The sequence below is a fragment of the Scardinius erythrophthalmus genome (assembly GCF_964197995.2).
Source record: "Scardinius erythrophthalmus genome assembly, chromosome: 17".
In the NCBI taxonomy this organism is placed as follows: Eukaryota; Metazoa; Chordata; class Actinopteri; order Cypriniformes; family Leuciscidae; genus Scardinius; species Scardinius erythrophthalmus.
The window spans coordinates 13,269,839-13,288,717 of record NC_138237.1 but is presented as its reverse complement, the minus strand read 5'-3'; the positions used below and the strand labels follow the sequence as shown (position 1 = coordinate 13,288,717).

Genomic DNA, 18,879 nt, shown 5'->3' with positions numbered 1-18,879 from the left:
GCCTCTGTAGAGTGAGACGGCTGTGTCATTATGTGGTGAACCTGAGGTATTTTGAGATGTGTATCCTCACAGTCATCACCATGAGCAGCATCGCTCTCGCTGCTGAAGACCCTGTGCAGGCCAATGCCCCTCGCAATGACGTAAGACACACTTGCAAATGCCAATAAATGTATTTCCAGACCACAAAAAGTCTATTTATTTAAGTCTGTTTTAAATATAACCATTTTTTTAATGTGCTATCTTATAAATCTATAAAATGCAACAAACTTTGATCTCATTGTCAATGTCTTTTGTTGTAAGCTGGGGTTATGACATCAGTGGAGTTTACATAACTCAAGACCAGTCCTGTAGGGCAGTATGGCAGCCCTCGTCTGAAATGTCATGCTGAAATGTCACTAGCCCATCTGACTGGCTTTTGCACCATTTTTTTTTTCCCGGGAAAGCCTGCGAGAAGACTTCAGACTGCATTAGCCCATAAACGTAGCAGTGCTCTCTGAATAACAGAGAATTACATGAACACACGTCTTCAAGAATCCCACTGTCCACTGTTTTCTCTGTAATTGATTCATTGAGGGTGATCAGCTTGTCTGATGAATCTCTGCTTTCACACAATATTCCCCAACTGCTCATGTGGGAGGAATGAAAGGATGGAAAAACTTGAGTGTTTATTCAAAACATCTATTTTTGTCTCTCAGAAAAATACATTGTACATCATGTCTGTTCTGTTTTGAAGATTATTGAATTACTCGCTGAATCATAGCTGCAGTGGGGCCCAACACTATGGTTTACACAGATTTCTTTTCAGTATTTATGGCATCATATGATTTCCCTTGCTCAAACGGTCTGTGGGACTGCAGAAATAAGAAGAAAATTACTTCTTATTTCTAGCACTCACACTGTTTTGTGGTTCCCTCAGGTGCTGAAATATCTAGATTACGTCTTCACTGGTGTGTTCACATTTGAGATGGTTATAAAGGTAAATAAAACCTTCTTGTCACTGTGTCATTGATGCAAGAATATATTTTTATTTTTTGTTGTATGAAATTATATATATATTTCAATTTATTCATGTTTATGTTTTTTAAAGAAGCCTCTTATGCTCACCAAAGTTGTATTTAATTGATCGAAAAACAGTAAAAACAGAAATATTGTGAAATATTATCACAATTTGAAAGAACAGATTTCTATTTGAATATATTTTAAAATGTAATTTATTCCTGTGATGGCAAGGCTGATTTTTTAGCATCATTACTCCAGTCTTCAGTGTCTGAAGATGATATGCTGATTTGCTGATATGCTGATTTGCTGCTAAAGAAACATTTCTTATTTTTATCAATTTTGAAAACCATTGTACTGCTTCATATTTTTGTTGAAACCCTGATGCTTTATCTTCAGGATACTTTGATGAATAGAAAGTTCAAAAGAACAGCATTTATTTGGTAACATTATAAATGTATTTACCGCCACTTCTGATCAATTTAAATGCGTCCTTGCTTGAATATAAGTATTCATTTCTTTTTTGTTCACCTCCTTCCTTCTAGATGATTGATCTTGGGCTGCTGTTGCATCCTGGGTCTTACTTCAGGGACCTGTGGAACATACTGGACTTCATTGTAGTCAGCGGCGCTCTGGTGGCCTTCGCCTGCTCGTGAGTGGCTTTTTTTGTAATTCTGTCAGAGCGGAGCAGAGACGAGCAGACTGTCAGTTCAAATCCAGCAAGAGAGCATTCAGTCGAAAATGACAGAAACAGGATGTGACTGCTCGCTGTTTATTTTCTGGTGTGAGATGAAGCTTTGTGATGAGGGGAAGTGTGGCATCTGTGTGCAGTTTGGTCTTAGGAACTGATCGGTTTAACGTGCATCTGTTTTTTTGTAGCTCATAATGGGATCGTGTGCAGCGCGCACACCTGTGCTAATGGTTCGGATTTAGTATTTCCCACAGGATCTGAGCCAGACAGTTGCAGAGAGGACACATTTCCCAACGGTTTTCCTTTAAGGCTACGTCTACACAGTCATCCGGATACATTTGAAAATGGCGTTTTCATTTCAAAACACTCCGTCCACACTAGCGTTTTCCAAACGTTTTTCATCTACACTGAAACCACGTCGGAAAAGGCTAGATTCACTTTACTGCGCGTGCGTAAACCCTCAGGAAAGCTCACTGAGATGATACAGACGGAACAGACATGATAAAGTTCTCATGCTATTCTTCTTGCAGGATCATTTTATTTAGCAAAATATCTCAGCATTCACTGATGCGTTCAGGTCGCACTCAATCACCATTATATATTTGGTCTAAAACGCAACTGTGATATGAAGAGTGTACAAAGTAACATATCTTTAGCAAAAGTGTGAAAGTGAATAGCACACATTCCGTAAAACGGAAACGCGTCATCCATTCTCACAGAAAAATGGTGTTTTCAAATTTATCCACTTGGGAAAGTTTACAAAAAGCTCAGTTTTCGCAGGACAAAACGCTGTCTCAGTGTGGACGGAAGGCCAAACAGAGAGTAAAAGATGCGTTTTTAAACTAAAACGTATTAGTGTGGACAAGGCCTTATTCTTTTTGTTTCTGAGCCACCCGTGATAATTAGTAATGATTTCCTTAGTGTGCTATTACTCTTCTAATTGATTGAATTTAAAAATTTCATTTGATGGATGATAAAGCAGCAATAAAATCCCCTAGACTCACAATGATGTAGGTGCCTAGCAACCACCTAAGCCACAAGCTACCCTAGCAACCACATTGCAACACGCTAACAAACAGTGAGAAAATTTAGCAACCGTGTATCCATGGCAACCACCGTGACATCACGACGGCATGAGTTTTTCATAGCCGAGAGCCAACATAATGTAGTTTATGAACCCAGTCGGGTACAGATTTCTCTGCAAGGCAAACATAAACGCACACACACACATTTGGTTTGACAGCGCGTGTGTGATTTATGTAATGAATCCAAGGTCTAGTGTGGCTGAATCTTCTGAGTCGTCATGTGCAGATGCTGAGCTGTCTCTCGATCTCCACCTCTGCTTTTGACAGAGAGACCCTGGGGTGCTTTAAAATAGCTGAAAAAGAGGTGAGAGAAAACTGCTCCGCTTTTGAGACCAGACATTTTGTGTGAGTTTGCAGCTGTATTATTCAGTAGTGCAGAAATTCTCCACCAGCTCTGACTGGCACCTGTGCTTCTGATGGTGGTACTATAGCATATTCACCGTGATTTTGCCAAGAAAGACATGTTCCTGCATCCTAAATATACTTCTAACCATATCCCCACCCCTAAACCTAACCCTAACAATAACTTATCCCTATAATACGTGAATAACACTGATTTAGAAGCACTTTAACCTGATTTCAAGCCTAAACCTGACATAAACTGTTAACTCAAATCCCTCAAATCTAACTGGTTGATTGGAATGTTGTTCCATGATCGACAAAGATGTTGATCCAGGAACATGTTACGCTTGGTGAAATCACGTTCACCAAGAGTTTCTTAAGCTACGGACACTTTTGCCCCTGTGGATTTACAAAACACGCACTATGTTTTATTATTCTACTTTATTTACATTGTTAGTAAAAAATGTATAATGCTGCCATTTTGTCATTTATTTCTGGATATCATAAGCATTTCTACAACAGTGTCATTTCCAACAAATCTAAAAGGATGTATTGGTTTTGTTAGCATTATATGGTGGAATTTAAAACATTTTTTGCAATAAAATAACTGACTCCTTTGTCTTGCTAAAGCAAATGTATCTATTGTGATACTCCAATGTAAATAATATTTGGTTACACTTTATTTTAAGGTGACATTACATTGTACTTACTCAAATAAGTACTGAGTAATATTAATTAACAACATGTACTTATTATACAGTAGAGTTATTAGTGTTTGTTTTATGATTAGTTACTTGCAATTATGCTCCATTTATCATGTAGTAACGTGTAACTACATCACCTTAAAATAAAGTGTTACCTAATATTTTCACATTTTCTGCATAATTTGACAAAATCCAATTAGATCAGAAATGGTACATAATTAAAATAGTAAAAACCCTAAAACTAAAAACATTATTAGGTTGGTCATGTGAAATGACACCTGAACTGAGGGATGATTAGGTTTCAATTAATAAAATATTTACAAATTTTCATATTTTATGATTAAAATTTTGGTAAGTGTAAAACAATAAATTAAAGGTATTTGAAAGTGAGAAATGATGAAGGACTGATAAAACCAGTATGGTTCTAGTGTGACCTTCATTCATTTAATATAACAAAAAATAAATAAAACTTGTTCGTTTTAATAAAAAACCAACCCCTAGGACGTAAAAGTGTCTGTAGTTGAAGAAAGATTAATTCAGGGCAGTATTAGCTTTGGTTTCAGTTTAATGTTGTACAGTGAATATAAATGTATCTCATATACTGTGTTTTGCTCTTTCTGATACTGTGCTTGTTTCTCTTAAACTGTGCTGTAATCTTCTTTTCTCTCCTGTGCTGTTCTTCAGTGCTTTGTGTCCTGTGGGTTTTAATGTTTCTCATTCAGCTCCTTCTTTCTCCATCCATCTTTCTGTCTCTCTCTCTTTCTCGCTTTCTTTATCTGCCCTGTCTTTCCTTTTCGCTTGCGTTGCTTTCAGGAGCTTCATGGGGTACGCATTTGTTATTACCTGCTTCATGTTAAACTGCCTGAGTATTAGTGTTTGTTTGTGTGGATAAGGAATCGGTAGACCAGTGCAAGACATTCACAGCTGGACATAAGCAGCGTCTAAAATGAATTCTTAAACTCAATACACTTCAGCAAGTAAATAAAACTGAGTTACTCACAGTTCGGTAAATTTATAAGGAAGCCCAATGAATTTTAAGAATGACAGAATGATACTTGCTGCTATACAGTTAGTGATGTGAGCAAATCAGATTAAAGACATTACAACCATCTAGTAAAGAAAACATCTGTTTTATTTTAATTTTAAATTTAATTTATTTATCCCTTCCTTATTAAGCCACCATAAAGAAAATATAGATAAAGAAAAGAGTTTGTATTTTTTTATGAAAAATACCTCATCTCATATTTGATACAATGCAAAAAAAAAAGATAAACGATGAGTCCCCGTTACTGACAGCAATCGGTGAATCCATTTTACTTTGACTTGCTGTACACAATCAGCATCCATTACCAGGAGTTGCATGAACCTCTAGCACATGCATGCATTTTCTTATAGTGTGTGTGGGTGTGTATACGTGATATATGCAGGTCTGTGACCTTTTCACATTTGTGATTCATGTTTCGATGCCTCTATATTTACTTCTGAGTGTTATTTATCTTGCAGAGATGTTACAAACAAACAGTAACTAATAATCCCCCATCGCATCATGTCTTTGATTAATGTAATGTTTTATTGTGCACTAGAGTTGCTTCGATGCTTTTTTTAATCTTTCTTTGCTGTCCGTCCTTCCACAGTGTTTCCGCTCAGTGACAGCTCTCTTCCGTTCTGATCTCATTTAATCTCTTCATGCTGATCTGCATTTACTGCTTCTTCTGTGTCTGCGCCTTATTATGTGTGTGTTTCTGTGTTTGTGCACATGTGCATGGTTTTTCATCGGTTTCCCTCGTCAGATCACAGCAAAGCGTGACCAGGTGGGGACAGTCTATATATCTATTAAAAACATACCCTTTACCCCACAACCTTCCCACGGACCACTCCAAACTCACCACCCTTCGACTCTTCCTCTCATTCAGCCTTTGCGGAAGGGGATGGACCAACTCTTTCCCAATTACATGACCTTCGACCTTTGCAAGGGCTTATAGAAACTACTACTCCTACTGTTTCCAGAGGACAGCCACCCCTTATGATAATGGTCAAACAGAAGCTGAATTCATTTCTGATTATTGCTGTTAAATTATTGCATAAAGTGAACATCTGCTACATACATATCAAAAGAAGTTCTATAACCAACTTGTTATGAATATGGATAAGCAGAGAAAACAGCAGATGGATGTTTTTACCGTCCTTGTATTTTAGAAGCTAGTTGATGGCAGATCGCTCTAAAATTCTCATATTCCTTCTCTAACATTTGTGGATAAAACTCACAAGCTGTCAATAAATATCTGGATAATATGGGAAAATATATATGTTTGCATCTAATTTTATATAACAAAAATATAAAAAATAATATGAAAACTATAGAATTTTGCATACAAATTAAGCCCATTATTCAAGACACACACACACACACACACACACAGACTCATACTATATATATATATTAGGGCTGTCATAAGATTAATCGCGATTAATCGCATCCAAAATAAAAGTTTGTGTTTACATAATATATGTGTGTGTACTGTGTATAGTTATTTTGTATATATAAATACACACACATGCATGTATATATTTAAGAAATATTTGCATACATATACTGTATATATTTATATATAATTTATATTATATATAAATATAATTTTTTTATATATAAATTACACATTTTTCTTAAATATATACAAGCATGTGTGTGTATTTATATATACAAATTTAATTATACACAGCACACACACATATATTATTTAAACAAACTTTTATTTTGGATGCGATTAATCGCGATTAATCTTTTGACAGTCCTAATAAATATATATATATATATAAATGTAAAAATCAGCATTTGTTGTACTATAGTTTTATATGATATATAATACAATATGTGACTGTGTATATATATTATGAAATTATAATATTTCTAATATTATGAACTTTCACAATTACCAGAAACCCCAACCCCCCCTTTTAAATAGTAAAACCCCCTACTTTTTTTATCTTACTTTCAATATAATTTCACTGGACCTCTTGTGTGATGGGGGGTTGGAGACAGATAGTCCTCTGAAATCTATGGGAGTATAGTTGACTGTCTCATTAAGCAGAGATCCACATGCACCCATGGGGTGTGTGTGTGTCTGTATGACTGACAGACATTGCATGGACATTGCATGCCAGAGTGATAGAGACCCAACTCCTCATGGGAGAGAAAAAGTAAGCAGAACAATCACAGAGCTAAGCTATGACTCCCTAAACCCACTCTTTTTAGTATCGGGAAGCAAACGCTTATTTGCAATGCAAAGCATTTGAAGTTTGTATTTTGAATGATGAATGTAAAGAAAATGATGAAAAGCTCATCTTCAGAGTACTTTCAACTGTCAAGGAAACATCTCACCGGTCAGAAAGGACTCAGCCTTTTTGGTTTAAACGAGGTTCAAATTGAGGTCATTCTTTGTGTTTAGACGTGGCTGCTGAAGTTTAGAGTAAAAGTTTTTAAATAGCCTTTTCTTATCTTGTCAGGTGAGTTCCCTTCTGTTGAACTGTGTAAATTCATCTGTCATTCAATGCGAATCTACCAGCTGTAACATTCAGAGAATGAAGTTTTCAGTGTGGCAGTGATGTTGACAGTCTTCTGTGACTTCATTTAACTTCAAGTCAATCCTGAAAACAGTTCAACTGAATGGAACTCAAACATTAAAGCGACATTCATTATTAAGACTTTAAAAGGGTTTATTTTATGTTCAATACATTTCATTAGTGGTTCATCACTGTTATGATTTCTCAAAAAAAGAAGAAAAGAAAAAGGTATTAAACTTCATTAAACTTGTAGCTTTAGATTTAATGGCTTTTGCCTGGCGGATTATAAAAAAAAAAAAAAAAAAAGAACTTAAACTTCACTTAAACTTGCAGTAAATAATGCACCTGAGCCATATTTAGAGACAACAGAGGCTATTTGCTAATAACACATTCACTATGGTAAAACTGTGTCTTAAGAACTAGTCTGTCTTATATTTCGGTTTCGAATTCGAATCTACTTTTTTAATGTAAATTATGATCATACATAAGTTATGATCAGTCTTAAAGAAAAAAATTATATGAATTGTATGATGAATCTTAGAAGTTTATGCAACTGGTCACAGAACATCATAGAGATTCGGTGTCTTTTGGCTTAGGCCAGTAAATAACCACTAGCAATCTAATAGTAAAGTAACTCCCACAACATCCTAGCAACATGGTGGCAACATTTATTTTATTTTATTTTAGCTTTTCAGCATCAGAATATGACTTGGCCAACTGTGGTTTTTACAAAGAAACCATTCCTGCTGAATGGATTGTTTCTTTGTATCTTTTTCTGGTAAATGAGTGTTATTTTACAGAAATATTACATGTTAAATTATATTTATTGTCATGCTCAGAGGTAGGTTTGTTTCTGTAAAATAACCTCCCCTTAAAGGCATGCTTTCTACTAACCAAATGACCTCTAGCTAATGTAATTCTGAATTACATGATGGGCTGGAGGAAGTGATTAGCTCATGAAAATGTAATTGAATTAAGGCTTTGTGCATGTGCTGGCAGATGACATCAAAATGCATCAAGTGTATGTTAAAATGTGTGAGTGCAAGTGTGTTCAAATGTCTCTAAGTCATTGCTTTTTCCTTACAGGGGAACAAAAGGCAAGGACATCAACACCATCAAGTCCCTAAGGGTCCTTCGAGTCCTGAGGCCCTTGAAGACCATCAAACGTTTGCCCAAACTCAAGGTAATGTCCCTGCTTAGCTCTTATCTTACTCCTCTGAGAGCATGCAAGTGGAATTATGGGGTTTTAGTTTTAAAATGACAAGATCAGATCCAGCAGTGAAAGATTATCATTCGCTAAAACTCATAGAAGGTCTATCAGTTGAGGTGTATTCAATCTTACTAAGAGGCACTGATAAAAAAGATGCTAACGATAGTGTTTTCCATGTTGTTGTTGTTGTTATTGTTCAGTAAAACTAAAACTATATTGGTATACTTTGGCATTTGAAATAAAGCTTAAATAATTAATAATTTAAAATGAAAAGTGAAAGCGAATTTAAAATATTTGTAATTACTATGACAGTATATATAATAATTCTAAAATAATGTGCTCGCAGAATAAACCATTTTTGATTTAAAGACCTGATAAGGCAATAGTAAAGATATTCAGCGAAATTGATAACACGTGCTTAATAACTCTGCACACTTTATAATGTGACCTTGTAAATGTGTAGTTTTACAGTAAAATGGAAAATTAAATAAAATGCAATAAATGCAGGGTATTGAAGTTAATAATGCACTTAAAAAAAATCTTAGCACCCCATCTGAACTGTTAGGCAAGAAAAAAAAATCTGAAGCTGCCAACTGTGTGATATTGTGCTTGTTTGTGTGAATATTTTGCAGGCAGGGATGCCCCTTGTGTAGCCCTCGACGTTAACAGCCTTGTCGCATCTTTCTCTCTAATCAAATCACACACTTAGGCACACAAACAAATCGTTTTAGAGACACTTACTGTTATCTCATTACATGGCTAAATTATACATTTGAACTAATATTTCACAGCATCATTTATTCATTTGGCTGAAGATTCATCACCGGTGGCATTAAAATAAATAATAGACTAACAAATAAAACTGCAGTTTAGGTTAGGTTCAATACTAATGCACAGATAAAGCCTCACAGGGCCACAGAGGCGTTTCTCCTGCCTACAGAGATCTTATTAGCATTAATGGTGAAAAATATATACTACTACGTGCTAATAATGATACCCTGAGGAAATTAAACAAGCAGAAATGACAGAAAAATTTGTAGATTTACACATCTTACACTTATTTTATCCTCAGCCTTAGTGCAATCATGTGATTATCTAGAGCAAGAGGAGCAGTAATCAATTACGTCACTGCCTACAGTTAGCGAAGTTGTGTGCTATCACAAAGGCCTCGTGACTTTAACACACAACGACACAGTCTACTCAGATGGATTTAATGAAAGTGTGCATTATGGTCTGCACGTGACAGTGAGGCTGTCCACTGTTTGCAGGAGATTTGATTTGTGCCGTTTGTGTGTCTCCAGGCCGTGTTTGACTGCGTAGTGAACTCTCTGAAGAATGTGCTCAACATCCTCATCGTTTACATCCTCTTCATGTTCATCTTCGCCGTCATTGCTGTGCAGCTTTTCAAGGGGAAGTTTTTTCACTGCACCGATGAGTCCAAAGCCCTGGAGAAGGACTGCAGGTATGGCTGTGCTCTGGCTGGACTGTCTGGATGTATTCTACATGGATGGATAGATGGATAAAGGGAAGAGAAAGAGTGGATGGTGGGAGGAGGATGAAAGTGAAAGTAGAAAATATGGAAAGGATGAGGGAAGGAAGGTTGTCAGGCAGAAAGGAAAATCTAAAGGTAAAAAGAAAAGTAAGTGTGAAGTAGTGTTATTTTAGTATGTTTTATATACTAGTATAGTTATTTGAATTATATTATCATCTTTATTTAAATTTAAGTTTTAGAAATTGTGTTGGGAAGAGAAAGAGGAGAATGAAAGTGAAAGTAAAAAAGATGGAGAGGGAGGAAATGGAAGGAAGGTATTCAGGCAGAAAGGAAAATCAAAAGGTAAAAAGAAAAGCAAGTGTGAAGTAGTTTTATATACTAGTATAGTTATTTTAATTCATTTAAATACAATTTTTAGTCTAAGTTTTCAGTTTTAGTTCAGTATTAGTTTTTATTTATTTTTTAAGCTTGTAATTTTAGTGGTTCAACTTAAACTTATTTCAGTTAGTTGCCAATGGAATATTTCAAAATATTCATCTAATATTTATATTTTATTTTTTTCAGCCTTATTTCAAAGAATTAAAAATGTTTTAATAGTTTTAGTTAACGAATAATAACCCTGGCACAAAGGAACTAGATCGAACGAAAGAAGAAAAGGTAAAAGGAAATGAAATGAAGAGCGAATGAATTGGAAGGATAGGAAGGCAGGAAGGACAAAAAGACAAAAGGTGGAAAGGAAGAATGAAGGAATGGAAGGAAGAGTGAAGGTAGGCAGGCAGAAAGGAAGGAAATACAAAAGGTAAAAAGTAGTGCTGGGCAAAGATTAATCGCGATTAATCGCATCCAAAATAAAAGTTTGTGTTTGCATAATATATGTGTGTGTACTGTGTATAATTATTTTGTATATATAAATACACACATATGCATATATTTATTTAAGAAATATTTGCATGTATATACTGTATATATATTTATACATAATTTATATTATATATAAATAAAAAAAATCTTAAATATATACATGCATATGTGTGTATTTATATATACAAAATAATTATACACAGTACACACACATATATTATGCAAGCACAAACTTTTATTTTGGATGCGATTAATCGCTATTAATCTTTGCCCAGCACTAGTAAAAAGGAAAGGAAGAGCAAAGGAATTGAAAGAAGGAAGAGCAAAAGTAGGGAGCGAGGAAAGAAAAACCAAAGATAAAACGGAAAGGACAAGCGAAGGAAGGAAGGAAGGAAGGAAGGAAGGAAGGAAGGAAGGAAGGCAGGCAGGAAGGAAGGAAGGAAGGAAGGAAGGAAGGAAGGAATCAATCAATCAAGGAGGAAGGATGGAAGGTAAGGAATCAATCAAGGAGGATGGAAGGAAGGAACGAAGGAAGGAAGGAAGGAATCAATCAAGGAGGAAGGGAGGAAGGAAAGAGGAAAGGAAGGGAATGGAAAAGAAGAGGAAAGAAAGGATGAAAGTGAAAGGGAAAAGGGACAGAAGGAAGTAAAGAAATTAGGAAGGAAGAGTGTAAAAGAGGAAGAAGCAGAGGAAGTGCGAAAAATTCAAAGTAAATAAAGACAAAGGAATAGTTTGTGGTGGATTGTGTTGTGTCTGCACTCAGGGGTCAGTTCCTGGAATACGGCAGTGATGGAGTGGCCTTGACGCAGCCGCGCGAGTGGAAGAAGTATGATTTCCATTATGACAACGTCCTGTGGGCCTTTCTGACCCTGTTCACTGTCTCTACAGGAGAGGGCTGGCCAACGTGAGTCCTCTTCATCACTCACTCAAACACATCATACTGAGACACTTAATGTGCTTTTCTTACTCGAATCTCTTTCCTCTTTTACTCTATTCTGATCAAGTTTCTCGTCTTGCTCAACTCTCTCTGGTGTAATCTGTGTTTTTACTTTTAATTCCATAGAAAAACACATACTTGGTTGAGAGAAAGAAACTCAAGCGTTGAACCAAGAAAATCCAGAAAGTTTTTTATAATAACTTAAATCCCTCTTTAACATTCAAGAGTTGCCTCTAGTACTCTGAGTTTTAATGGACGTGGACATGTTATCTTAACCACTGTATGGGACAGTATATAAACACTTTTTCCCTCTCTGCTGCTTTAAGCTGATGTTTTCAGTCTGTTCTACTTTGTAAAAAGTGTTTAAATATATACTTGAATGCTTTTAAATGTGTTCATATCTTTTTTGTTAGACTTTTTGCCTTTTCATAGAGGGACAATCAGAAAAGGGAGAGGAAGCAAAAGGGAAAAAATTCTACAGCAAATAGTGCTGAAACTAAATATGTTTTCAATTTATATTTTGAACTTTTAGTGTTAGTCCGGTTTTGTAATAATCTTAACTATTTGATGCATGAATTATTACATAATTTAAGGAAAAAATCTTAGTCACCATGAAATCAAAATTGACCATTCTTATTTTTAATGGAATTTTTCAGTGTTTATTATAAAAGATTTATCCATGCACATCATTATTTAAAAAAAAAAATCTATTTGCGATAGACAAAATCCTTACATTCAATACTTACATCCTTCCCATTTCCTGCCTACTTTGTTTCTTTTACATTAAAACAAGTCTTTTCATTCTTGTAATGCATATGTTCCCTCATTTTAACCTTTCTATGTTTTATGTGATCATCTTTTTGACATTCTCCCTGTGGTTCTGTAGAGTGCTGAAACATTCTGTAGATGCCACTTTTGAAGACCAAGGTCCCAGTCCGGGTTATCGCATGGAAACCTCCATCTTCTACGTGGTCTACTTTATCGTCTTCCCCTTCTTCTTTGTCAACATCTTTGTGGCTTTGATCATAATCACGTTCCAGGAGCAGGGAGATAAAGCCATGTCAGAGTGCAGCTTGGAAAAGAACGAGGTAGGTCGGGGCAGTTGGAAGCCTGTATAGTCAGATATAATCAACCATGAACGGATGAGTAGATGGGGGGGGGGGTTCGGTAAACTGTAGACACAAATCAGTGTTGCTTAAATGGAGTTTCAGTGTATATGCAAATAAGGACAAAGTCTTGTTTTATAAATGCACGGACAGTTTTGAGATGCCTGGAGGAGAAGCACTCTTAAGAGAATTCCTCTCACCTGTGTGAGGCCAGCTCGCCTGTCCGTCTGCATCTCCACTACCTTGAGTCTTAGCTCTTTTGACAAACACATGCTCACACACACAAAGCACATAACTAAATCCCAGGAGGAACTACTAGACCAGTCAGGCAGAACTCTTTCAACTGAGTTGAAAACTGGCTGTGTTCTAAAACATATTAAGCTGCATTGTTGCCTGCTAAGGCTACTAAGGCAGCATTCAAACAGTTATTAGTCCTCATAAATAACTGTAGCACTCGTTATAAGCATAGTTGCTACCTTGCTGAAAAAAAAACCCTGCTGCATTTAGCTGGTTCTCCTAGGCCGATTAGCTGAAAAGTGTCCGAAACCTCTCATATATACTGTGTATATATATATATATATATATATATATATATATATATATATATATATATATATATATATATAGACCAAATGTATAGACCATATATACCACTCTCAGAAAAAAAGGTACAAAAGCTGTCACTGTGGCGGTACCTTTTCAAAAGGTACACATTTGTACCTAAAGAGTGCATTTAAGTCCCTCAAAGGTTGTTACCAAACATGTACATATTGGTACCAAACGTGTACATATTAGTACCTAGATGGTACATATTAGAACCCTTTTGAAGGGTACTGTCCCAGTGACAGCTTTTGTACCTTTTTTTCTGAGAGTATATATATATATATATATATATATATATATATATATATATATATATATATATATATATATATATATATATACGGTTTGTGAAAATATTAAAATGACAATGAGAAAATGTAAAAAAAAAATGTGAAAGTTTTATTTATCATGTATAATATTTGTTTTTTTGTAAAGTCCTAATTTTGTTACAATATAATACTGTTTTGATCTGTTTGCTATTTGCAGTGGTTACTAGTATTTACTTTTTTATGGTGTGATTTTTTGTGAATTGTAGTAAATACTAATTAGGGTCAGTTTGACCGGCAAACAGCATAATTATTAATTATAATAACAGTATATGAAACCCACAACATTTAGAAAAAAAACCATACTAAATATATTGTCCCAGTTTTTTAATTATTTGATAATTACGAGTGAGCTTTCAATTAAATTTTGTACCACTGAAGTAGGAAATGTCCCCTATTTCAGAAATCTGGTCACGTTAATATATATGTTTCTATGGACTACATTTAAGATTTTTTATTTTTTTTTTCAACGGAGCTCATTGCAGTGAATTCTGTGAATGTGTCATTCGAATTTGAACAAAAATCTTAAAAGGCAGCATGATTATGCAGCACTAGGTTTTGGAATGGAGGATTAATCTATTTCTTCTTTTTCTCTCTTTTCTGGTTTCTTTATATAGTATTTGTCTCTGATCTGTTTCTATATATTCTCTCAGATGAATTATTAGCCTGGGTTTAAATATTTAACGGAGCTCTGTTCAGATTTGTGCTGCTGGTTTGATGTTTGTCTACAAGCACTCATTAGTTCTTTCATTCGTTTGATTTAGAGAGCTCTGGGAATACCAATCCTGTTCTAATAATCAAACATGGAAAGATCAGCGTGATGAGTAGTTTTAAGCTTGTAGATATTCACATTAACATTTTGCTGAGGAACTCTTGATGAGATAAGTGCGCTTTCATCAACAGCGAGCTTGTATCGACTTTGCCATCAACGCCAAACCCCTGACCCGCTACATGCCGCAGGACAAGAGGTCTTACCAGTACAAGATGTGGAAGTTTGTGGTGTCCACTCCGTTTGAGTACTCCATCCTGACCATGATCGCCATCAACACGGTGGTCCTCATGATGAAGGTAAAACTGTTGTCATTTTTAGTCAGTGTCTCACTAGTGTCCCACTTGGTGTACTTTTATTTACAATCCTTTTTTTCCCTAATAAATATATAGCAATCATCATAAATTAGGTGTCATTCGACAACTCAACTCAAAATCCATCCTGTGAAAACCGTTTTGAAATCGGACATTGCAATACAATCCGTGTATCATTCGTTCTACCCAGGGGGCAAAACACCTGTTTTTTAGGAAATCAGACATGGGCTGCTGTAAAAGGTTGTCATATAAAAATGAAATCTATGATGTCTGAGGATCACAACCTGGGTGGCCAACCCGGTCAACAAGCTGCTGGAAACTTGTAATTAGGGTCAAAACAATGTTACCTCAAATTCGGCTTTAACTCCCAGAATCACCCAAACATGCTAAAACGGTTTAATTATATTCATGAATCGTGAGCCTTATCTCCCTGATACTTTATGCTAGAAACAAACTGAGCACACCTTTAGAAAGAGTGGAAGATAAGCTTTCATCTGATGCCTTGATTGTACATGTAATTAGAATGTAAGAGTTAACAATGCCTCTTAATTCATAGGCAAAAAAAAAAGAAAAAAATATTGAACATTCCATTTGTAATCAGTAGCATTCTTTTCCCTTTGTTGTTGTTACAATAAACAAATTACCATGTAAAGTTAACTTTTACTGGATGAAATCCTATTTTGATTTTTTTTTTTTACTAACCAGACAGTCCTCATGGCCCATAACACATTTAGAGGGAATTCAATGTCAAGCCTATAATAGCCTGTCAATTCAAACAAGATCCAAGAAAGAAGTTTACCATTAACTGGTGTTAATTGTATACTGCTCTGTTTCTGTATGTACAGTATATCGTTTGCATATTTATGCAATATCAATTATTTGTATTGCAATGTCTATTTCTAATATTCTTTCACAAGTGGGATAGCTTTATTTATTCTATTGAAATAAAACAAGTAATAAAAACTCAGTGAGTGTTTTAGCGCAATTTTCTGACGTCATGGGATCACAACACTAAGAGATAGTAAATGTTTTTTTTTTTTTGTGTGCGTTCCCGAGATTAGACCTTCCTTAACATAATGCCGAAAACCCGAAGTCTCTAGGTGGTCTAGTTGAGGAGGAGGTAGAAGTGCAAGATTGGTGCGCACAGACAGAACAGAAATCATGAGTTAACAATCAGAGGAAAATTGCGCTAAAAAAGGGATTTGAGGATTTTGGGTTAGGCTGGTTAGTGTTCAATCCTGGTGTTTGGAGTGTGAGACAAAGGTACTGACAACTAAATGCTGAAAGACTAAAACACACAGGAGTCATGTGTGGAGTAGGTTTAAAAGTATTTACTGATTAAAACTGTTACATTAAGTAGCAATTTGTACCAAAAAAAAAAAAAAAAAAACGAAACAGACAAACAGATTACAATTCAGGGTGATAACTTATTTCTGTAATAATGTTTATACAATTTGTTTAGCTGTTTCGGAATCACCGCTGCTGTCGCTGCTCTAGTGTTTCAGCATGCTGTGTCCTACTACATTTGGTTGCCAACCCCTAGCAACGGCATCCTATGTAGCATGGAGCAGTTCTTCTGACAACCTTTAACCAGAGATGGGCACAAATACATCAAAAAGTATTTAATTAAAATACAAGTAATTTGTAATTTGAAAATACAAAAATATATTTTTTACAGTCTTCTGTAGTGTAAGTGTGGCGTTAGGTACGTGTAAGAGTCTAGAATATTGCAATATTATTGTTTAGTGCAGAAGATGCGCTTTCAACGTACATGTTGCCACATACTGTCATAATAAAAGATAATTACGCATATAACACTATATTTGTATTATTTACACAAAAACTAGTTAACGCTGCTGTGAGCGTGTTTCTAATAGCGCGGCTGTGACAAAGTTGACAACTTTCTTTCTTCCGACTGCCATTATCTATTTTTTTACTCTTTTTGAAAGTTGTGAAAACACTGTTGTGGCGTTTTTCTTTTGCTATTTGAGCAAATTGGAACACAAAAATATATATTTAATGTAGTCTTTCATTCACTGCTATAGAAGTTAACCCAACTATGATGCCTTACACTTCTGAGAAACCCAGAAATGTGAACAGGGTCAATAGGATGTGTCACATCACGTGATTTACTTGCCAAAAACTGTGATAGGCAATTTGGTAGTCCTATTTGTATTTTATGTCTATGGTCCTAGGGATAGTTCACCCAAAAAGGAAAATTTGATTTACTTACCCTGACGTCATCCTAGGTGTATATTACTTTCTTCTTTCAGAAGAATACAATCAGAGTTATATTAAAAAGTGTCGTGGCTCTTCCAAGCTTTATAATGACAGTCAATGGGTATATTTTTCATCAAAGTGCATCTGTCCATCATAAAAGTGCATCTGTCCATCATAAAAGCGTATCTATCCATCATAAAAGTACATCTATCCATCATAAAAGTGCATCTGTCCATCATAAAAGTGCATCTATCCATCATAAAAGTGCATCTATCCATCATAAAAGTGCATGTGTCCATCATAAAAGTGCATCTATCCATCATTAAAGTGCATCTATCCATCATAAAAGTGCATCTGTCCATCATAAAAGTGCATCTATCCATCATAAAAGTGCATCTATCCATCATAAAAGTGCATGTGTCCATCATAAAAGTGCGTCTATCCATCATTAAAGTGCATCTATCCATCATAAAAGTGCATCTGTCCATCATAAAAGTGCATCTATCCATCATAAAAGTGCATGTGTCCATCATAAAAGTACGTCTATCCATCATTAAAGTGCATCTATCCATCATAAAAGTGCATCTATCCATCATAAAAGAGCATCTGTCCATCATAAAAGTGCCTCTGTCCATCATAAAAGTGCATCTGTCCATCATAAAAGTGCATCTATCCATCATAAAAGAGCATCTGTCCATCATAAAAGTGCATCTATCCATCATAAAAGTGCATCTATCCATCATAAAAGTGCATGTGTCCATCATAAAAGTGCGTCTATCCATCATTAAAGTGCATCTATCCATCATAAAAGTGCATCTGTCCATCATAAAAGTGCATCTATCCATCATAAAAGAGCATCTGTCCATCATAAAAGTGCATCTATCATCATAAAAGTGCATCTATCCATCATAAAAGTGCATGTCTCCATCATAAAAGTGCATCTGTCCATCATAAAAGTGCATGTGTCCATCATAAAAGTGCGTCTATCCATCATAAAAGTGCATCTATCCATCATGAAAGTGCATCTGTCCATCATAAAAGTGCATCTATCCATCATAAAAGTGCATCTGTCCATCATAAAAGTGCATCTATCCATCATAAAAGTGCATGTGTCCATCATAAAAGTGTGTCTATCTATCATAAAAGTGCATCTATCCATCATAAAAGTGCATGTGTCCATCATAAAAGTGCATCTGTCCATCATAAAAGCATATCTATCCATCATAAAAGTGCATGTGTCAATCATAAAAGTGCATCTATCCATCATAAAAGTGCATCTATCCATCACAAAAGTGCATCTATCCATCATAAAAGTGCATCTATCCATCATAAAAGTGCATCTATCCATCATAAAAGTGCATCTATCCATCATAAAAGTGCATGTGCCAATCATAAAAGTGCGTCTATCCATCATAAAAGTGCATCTATCCATCACAAAAGTGCATCTATCCATCATAAAAGTGCATCTATCCATCATAAAAGTGCATCTGTCCATCATAAAAGTGCATCTATCCATCATAAAAGTGCATGTGTCCATCATAAAGGTGCATCTATCCATCATAAAAGTGCGTCTATCCATCATAAAAGTGCGTCTATCCATCATAAAAGTGCATCTATCCATCATAAAAGTGCATCTGTCCATCATAAAAGTGCATCTATCCA

At 35.4% G+C, this 18,879-nt stretch overlaps 1 protein-coding gene across 1 annotated transcript in view; it reads left to right on the top strand.

The window, feature by feature from the left end:
• cacna1bb (calcium channel, voltage-dependent, N type, alpha 1B subunit, b) overlaps positions 1-18,879 on the top strand; it is a gene marked incomplete at its 5' end in the record, with an annotated part of 156,599 nt that overhangs the window by 105,653 nt on the left and 32,067 nt on the right. The window contains 8 exons of the mRNA XM_081389983.1: positions 11-140; positions 917-976; positions 1,542-1,648; positions 8,466-8,562; positions 9,891-10,051; positions 11,706-11,846; positions 12,766-12,967; positions 14,818-14,982. Coding sequence (XP_081246109.1) covers positions 11-140; positions 917-976; positions 1,542-1,648; positions 8,466-8,562; positions 9,891-10,051; positions 11,706-11,846; positions 12,766-12,967; positions 14,818-14,982 — 1,063 coding nt within the window. The remainder of the gene's footprint in view (positions 1-10; positions 141-916; positions 977-1,541; positions 1,649-8,465; positions 8,563-9,890; positions 10,052-11,705; positions 11,847-12,765; positions 12,968-14,817; positions 14,983-18,879) is intronic.